Consider the following 7,647-nt stretch of genomic DNA (forward strand, 5'->3'; position numbering starts at 1 on the left):
TTATGGTTCAATCAATGACAGTTGGAAATCTTATTTATTGAAAAATTTTGTGAAAGAATATAAAATATTTAGACCAAGGACATTTATAAAAATATGCACCTTTCAACAAGAATACACAAAACTATTACTTTAGGCCTTTTTTTTTAATTAGTTGGTTTACGGATCCGCCGACCCGATTTTGTTTAAAAGTGAAATAAAATTAAAATTTTGATTTCGTGTTGTTTTTTATTCCGCCGACCCGATTTTTCGAGTGCTGTGAATAAAAAAATCCGAGGCGTTCCAAAACGTTTTGTCTGTGTCAATAAAGCGTTTGTAGTGAACGGCGTATTTGAAAAGCTTCGAAATGACGCAGACGAATTCAAAAACCCAACGAGGGAGGACCATGGAGTCTGACGCTTCATCTACTTTCAGTTGAATATTAACTTTGATGGTCAACGTACTGAGAGCACTTTTATCAAATGCAAACCTAAGCAAACAATCGGCGATGCCATATTCGACAATATGGCTGATGAAAATGTTGCCATTGTCAAGGTACAAACAGTTTCGCCACCAAACAAAACTAGGGCAGACACCCCTACCAGTACACCCGTAGAAGTGCTTGCGTCCTTTGGGGCAAAAATTATATTTGTTGATGTAAATGAAGGAGCACCTCCAGAAAAAAGTGCAAAGCTGAACATGGATGATAAATTTAATGCTTTTTCAATCCTACTCAAAGCACAGAAAAAATACGACGCATTGCCAACTCAAAGGTATATACATACAAATACATGGTTTTATAATATAGAATTTTAAAGAATGGTAATGTGGAATATGTCAATGAGACCTCAACCCAATGAACAAGAATGAAATATAAATCAGTAGACCCTTATACTTCAGGGCAGACTAAGGCAAACCCATGCTCTCCAATAGCTGATAAACAAATGTTTGACTTCAAATTAAAGTGTCAAGGTGTTTAAACTAAATTTAGCCTCTCTGACAAGACTCAAATTATTTCTTCTCTTGAAGACTCATATATTTTATATTTAATTCAACAAAAAAATACTGGTATACTAAAGGAGTCAGAATAATGTGTTTGGGTAAGGTAACATATCTTTGGGGGAACTGTTACCTTGTGAGCTACCACATTTAAATTCTGGCTCAGTGTGTCAGTTTAGCATTTCATTTCTCATTATCATATTCTCATCCTAATTATGCATCTGATTAGCCACTAGACATTAAACAACAATTGACCATCCATCCATCAAATGCAAAGCATATCAAGATAAGAGCTAAACTATTTCTCCTCCTCAACCCCTGTAATGTCATGAATGAACGGCATTTTTTTTTTTTTTTTCCTCCAACTCAAATTTTTCAGAACAGTTATACGTGAACAAAAAAAAAATCTAAGATTGCTATTTATTTTTATTTTTTTTACCTCCTCCGACCCTAACCTTTGACACTAGTTGTCCGTAAACCAACTAATTAAAAAAAAAAGGCCTTACGATTGGTCGAGTGCTCCTGTATATTTCTGTAACCTTTTCCTAAAAGATAATTTTCTTTTAAATAAATAGTGGTGTTCACGACATATTTATCCAAGATACTCTTGAGCATGTAAATGACGCTCATGCATACGCTCATGCGTATCAGCAAGTCGGACTACTTGGACCTAGTGCACCTTAAGACTATCCTGTTCGGTGCTTTATTTTAGGAGACAGTCTATACCCAAACAATCCTCCTTTATTCGTTCCATATTTATAAAGGATGTGTCGATATAATAAAAGAAAAATACTAAACTTGTGTCATATTAATCACTTTTCAATCCGTTATCAAACGCTAATTAATCTTGTCGTGAAATTCATGGAATACTTGCCACTGAACGTTTAACATCAAACAATCAATCAAATACAAACCAGACGCGCCAATTGTTTTTAACATTAACATTACATAACAATGATCTTTTAAAATGGATTAGCAGATAAATGAAAAGCATATACGACATGTAAACAAACGAAACTCAACGTAAGAATATGTAACATTCAACAATAGAAAACAAATTGAACACTAATGTTTACCCACAAAAATAAAATACAAGGTTGCAAAAGACTTTGATGTTGAGAAACGTTTTATAAAACAAAAAACCTACAATGCCGAACTTATTAGATGGGCATAAATGTGCACATGGCGAAACAAACTGGAAAAAGGATTTAAAACATTACACAGATTTGAGGCCTTATCTTTTTTAACGGACATAGATTTGCAAATGACGTCACGATTGAAAATCGGACACAGATTTGAGGCTGAATCTTTTTTACGGACATAGATTAGCGATGGACGTCACAATGGGGCATAAATTTGAGAAACAGACACAGATTTGAGGTCGTACACAGACCTGAGGTTTACATATATATTTATTTAGCAGTCAGGGGACTTACTGAAATAAGTGATTTTTAAATCACTTATTTGAGTAGCAAATTCGAGGTTTTGTCACAAATTGGGATTTTGTAGTTTTTTCAAAATTTTAAACACATAGGTTTAAATAACATCTTTTAATTAGTAAAATTAAAAATATGAACTTTTTGCTTCTTTTAAGTAGCAAGTTTTATGCCTTTGATGCTATCATTTACCTGAAAATTCTATTTTAGTTGAAAAAATACTATAATAATGGCTTTACATAATGAACTGATACTTTCTTAAAAGATTTTTCACAGCAGTGGGAGTATTTTTCCTGTGAAGTTCAAGGTTTCATCTTTCAGATTATGTAATAAAATTCTACTGTTCGCGATAAAAATTTCACTGTTCGGGGGTGTTGAAATTAGTGGGGGTTATTAAAAGAATGATACTTAAAGAAGTGATTTTTGGGAAGGAAATTAAGGTCTGATACTTAAACAAGTGATTTTTATTTCATTATCCTAGATTCAGTACAAGGTCATCACCTGAAATGACCTGGTCATCCTAGACAACACAGATGTTGGTTCTGATAAGTTTAGAAACATAATTAGTCCCTGGATCATTAGTATTCTATATTTAAGCTACACTAATATTAAATCACTTCTTCTAGTGATTTATTTGTACTACTTAAATAGGTGATTATTAAAGAAAGACAACTCTAACTTCCAACCTTTATGGAAATAATGTTACTTGAATCAGTGATTTAGAAAATCACTTGTTTAAGTAAGTCCCCTGACTGTTTAGGGGACATCTGAAGGATGAGGGAATTTCTGGCTGCATTGAAGACCTCAATATGTGATACAAGGGGAAAATATTAATGAATTTAAAAAATATTATAATCAAACGATTGTGTAATTACAATGAGTAGTTTTTATACGACCACAAAAATTTTAATTTTTCGTCGTATATTGCTATCACGTTGGCGTCGTCGTCGTCCGAATACTTTTAGTTTTCGCACTCTAACTTGAGTAAAAGTGAATAGAAATCGATGAAATTTTGACACAAGGTTTATGACCACAAAAGGAAGGTTGGGATTGATTTTGGGAGTTGAGGTCCCAACATTTTAGGAATTAGGGGCCAAAAAGGGCCCAAATAAGCATTTTCTTGGTTTTTCGCACAATAACTTTAGTATAAGTAAATAGAAATCAGTGAAATTTAAACACAAGGTTTATGACCACAAAAGGAAGGTTGGGATTGATTTTGGGAGTTGAGGTCCCAACAGTTTAGGAATTAGGGGCCAAAAAGGGGCCCAAATAAGCATTATTCTTGGTTTTCGCACCATAATTTACGTAAATAGAAATCTATGAAATTTAAACACAAGATTTATGACCATAAAAGGAAGGTTGGGTTTGATTTTGGGAGTTTTGGTCCCAACAGTTTTCTTTAGGAATAAGGGCCCAAAGGGTCCAAAATTGAACTTTGTTTGATTTCATCAAAATTGAATAATTGGGGTTCTTTGATATGCTAATCTAACTGTGTATGTAGATTCTTAATTTTTGGTCCCGTTTTCAATTGGTCTACATTAAGGTCCAAAGGGTCAAAATTAAACTTAGTTTGATTTTGACAAACATTGAATCCTTGGGGTTCTTTAATATGTTGAATCTAAAAATGTACATGTACTTAGATTTTTTATTATTGGCCCAGTTTTCAAGTTGGTCCAAATCAGGGTCCAAAATTAACTTTTTTTGATTTCATCAAAAATTGAATAATTGGGGTTCTTTGATATGCCAATCTACTGTGTATGTAGATTCTTAATTTTTGGTCCCGTTTTCAAATTGGTCTACATTAAAGTTCACAGGGTCCAAAATTAAACTAAATTTGATTTTAACAAAAATTGAATTCTTATGCTTTTTTGATATGCTGAATCTAAACATGTACTTAGATTTTTGTTTATGGGCCCAGTTTTCAAGTTTGTTCAAATCAGGATCCAAAATTATTATATTAAGAATTGTGCAATAGCAAGAAATTTTCAATTGCACAGTATTCAGCAATAGCAAGAAATCTTCAATTGCACAGTATTGTGCAATAGCAAGAAATTTTCAATTGCTCAGTATTGCGCAATAGCAAGAAATCTTCAATTGCACAGTATTGTGCAATAGTAAATATTTTCAATTGCACAGTATTGCGCAATAGCCAGAAATATCTAATTGCACAATATTGTGCAATAGCAAGAAATTTTCAATTGATTGGAGTTATCTTTCTTTGTCCAGAATAGTAATTGAGTCAACTTAAATCATTGTTTTATACAATATACAATGTATATTCACTTTTACTACAACTGATAAATTAAAACAATCTTTACCATTCACTGATAACAAGCACCTTTTGTTACATTTTAATATTTTATGATGTATTTAAATGAGTAGTTATTGTTGCAAACTCCATTAGAAATTTGAATTGAGATCAGTTTGGAAAAAGGGAAAGGGGTGTGTGAAAAAAAGGGGGGGCGGGTTAAATTTTTCTCATTTGCTCAAAGGCAAAAACAAATTTTTAAGTTCATTAGACCACATTCATTCTGTGTCAGAAACCTATGCTGTGTCAACTATTTAATCACAATCCAAATTTAGAGCTGTATCCAGCTTGAATGTTGTGTCCATACTTGCCCCAACCGTCCAGGGTTCAACCTGTGCGGTCGTATAAAGCTGCGCCCTGCGGAGCATCTGGTTGAGTTATCAATTTTTAAAATTTTATTACAATCAACATTATCCAGTCAGTCTTTTTAGGCAAAATTTTTAGAAAATGGGTGAGGGTACAAAAAATGATTTTACCAGAAGCATGTACATCCCATATCTCTTTTTTCTTTTCAAATTTCTTAGATATGTATTTTCTCAATCATTTATAACAAAGAAGTTAAAAAATATGCATTTTGTTCTTCAAACACACAAATTTACAAAATCGACAGCATGGTGAATTTGACTCAAAAAGCATCAAAATATGATAAAACTTTCTTATATTAATACCTACCTATGTATAGTAATTTTAATTTAAACTTATTCAGATTCAGTGGTGGATCCAGCCATTTTAAAGGGGGGGGGGGGGGTCCCCAACACAGAGTAAAGGGTGGATTCTAACTATATGCTCCCATTCAAATGCATTGATCGGCCAAAAAAAAGGGGGGATTCCAACTTTCGGAACCCCCCCCCCCTCTGGATCCGCCACTGCAGATTGGTCCTCTTCATCTTAATTGAAAGTATGAACAATGATGAAAAAAAGTTTAATTGTGGATTTGGGTGTTTTTTTCATGATAATAGCCCAAAAATAGGTAAAAATTGATGAAAAATGGGAAAATCATGAAATTTGGTACTTTAAAAGGGCTGTAGCTAAACATTGCTAAAAAAGAAGTGCACCACCATATGATTTATAATGTCTTTACAAGACTTATAAACCCAAAAATCACTCAGAGGTGTGCATCCTTAATTCAATTTAATATTTTCATAATTTCATTTATTTCAGCACAATTACACTGTAAGTGGTCAAGTAACATCAAGCCAAGTAAACGTGTGCAATAATCCAAATTTAATTGTACGACAGTCTCCTGATTCATACAGCACACCTGCAGGATCAAATGTATCTACTTTGAAGCAACTCACAGAGTCCCATTGCATAACAACTGAAGAATATGAAGTCAATTATCCTATGGTAAGTTATCAGAGAGTGTTGGCAGTTTCTTAAACGTTGGAGATTTGTTTGCCTCACCTACTATAGTAGAGGGAATTATGTTTTCTGGATATTTGTTAATTTGTAATCTTTTTATCTATCTATAGTAGAACTTGTAAACATGAGAATTGTATTGAAAGCAAATGTCAAAATTAATGTTCGTCTTATATTTGTAGGTCAGACCCAGACGTGAATTTCTTGACCGTCATTGTACTTAAACAAGTAGGTGCATCATGGGAAGTGTTAACCAGAAAAGAGGTAAAAATTTCTCTGAATTCAGAAATTATTTCCATGATTTTATTAATGCCAAACTGCACAGCACCAGGTTTCACAATAATTAAAGCTTTATTCATATTTTCAGTAGTGATTTTATCTTTATTGCAATCAACATATTTAAGTACTGTAAACATAATAATAAATGAAGAAATTTATGTCAAGTTTTATTATTCATGTTATTGTAAAAATGCTACCATATCAATTTTGACACTATAAAAACTTGCATTCTTAATTTCAACTGGTTTTATGTGTAAATTGAAGGTCTGTAGTTATCTGAAGGATTACATTGGTAGCAGACAGTTGTATAATCAGAATGACCCTAGTATCGTGTTCTGTAAAAAAGATCCTCTGGGAAAAGTATTTGGAGTTGATAAGTTTACCTTCACAGAAGCAACGTAAGTATTTATCTATAATTGTATCACATTATCACTGAACTAGTATACATATTTGTTTAGGGGACAGCTGAAGGACTCCTCAGGATGCTGGAGTTTCTCTTTGCATTGAAGACCCATTGGTGGCGTTCCACTGTTGTTGGCTCTATGGGCAAGTTGATGTCTCTTTGACACATTCCCCATTTCCATTCTCAATTTTATGTATATGTATATAATATGCATGTTCTGTACCATTGAGGCCACATTTAAAAGAATGTCTGTTTCCCCTCCCCCGGGTCTACTCTTTGTAAACAAACCAGGCAGACAGGTAAATTTTTTTTCCATGGTTTGACTTGTCCACTGGAGGCCACTTATCAGTTGTTAGTGCTCAATTTGAGTGTATTTATTTAGATTATCAATCCTTTTGCTTTCAAGCACTGATTCAAAATATGCACATTTAGTGCATAAAACTAATGTAGCATTAAAGTGTATATTTACTTCTTTCTGATTTGACAGTTATTAAAGCTTTTATTAATAACATATTTTAAAGTACAGCTATTTTTAGAACCAGGCAGATCTTAAAAAAAGTGATTCATCCAATATTCCAATTCTCAGTTTTTTGTGTATAAATATCTTCACTACAGTATTAAAGATAAGAATATACAAAAAAAATCACCACAAATAGTAATACAAATAAAAATAATGATATTAAATCACTAGTTGTTCCTATCATTCCTTTGTAAATTGCACACTATTGAATGATGCTTATTTGGATGAACAACTAAGAACCCAGTATAATTATACACCAAATTGAAGTTTTATAACTTTTCTATGTTTATCATGTAAACATGGTAAAAGTGTGTTTTTTTTTAATAAAAGTGTAGAAAAGAAATTAGTTTGCCTGAAATTATCTCCC

At 32.7% G+C, this 7,647-nt stretch overlaps 1 protein-coding gene across 1 annotated transcript; it reads left to right on the plus strand.

The window, feature by feature from the left end:
• Window positions 1-5,883: 5,883 nt before the first annotated feature.
• Window positions 5,884-7,254, plus strand: LOC139507612 (E3 ubiquitin-protein ligase Mdm2-like). The gene is made up of 4 exons (XM_071295822.1): window positions 5,884-6,066; window positions 6,261-6,342; window positions 6,622-6,755; window positions 7,248-7,254. Exons 1-4 carry the CDS (start codon window positions 6,047-6,049, stop codon window positions 7,252-7,254), a joined length of 243 nt encoding a protein of 80 aa, XP_071151923.1. The 5' UTR covers window positions 5,884-6,046.
• The last annotated feature ends 393 nt before the right edge of the window (window positions 7,255-7,647 follow it).

Source organism: Mytilus edulis, unplaced genomic scaffold (genome assembly GCF_963676685.1).
Source record: "Mytilus edulis unplaced genomic scaffold, xbMytEdul2.2 SCAFFOLD_814, whole genome shotgun sequence".
Taxonomy (NCBI): domain Eukaryota; kingdom Metazoa; phylum Mollusca; class Bivalvia; order Mytilida; family Mytilidae; genus Mytilus; species Mytilus edulis.

Excerpts from the sequence above, each read along its gene's own strand:
- LOC139507612 (XM_071295822.1), top strand. The coding sequence starts at position 6,047 with ATGAAGTCAATTATCCTATG. Across the intron at positions 6,067-6,260 it reads ATGAAGTCAATTATCCTATG|GTCAGACCCAGACGTGAATT; the intron begins GTAAGTTATCAG and ends TTATATTTGTAG. Across the intron at positions 6,343-6,621 it reads AAGTGTTAACCAGAAAAGAG|GTCTGTAGTTATCTGAAGGA; the intron begins GTAAAAATTTCT and ends TGTAAATTGAAG.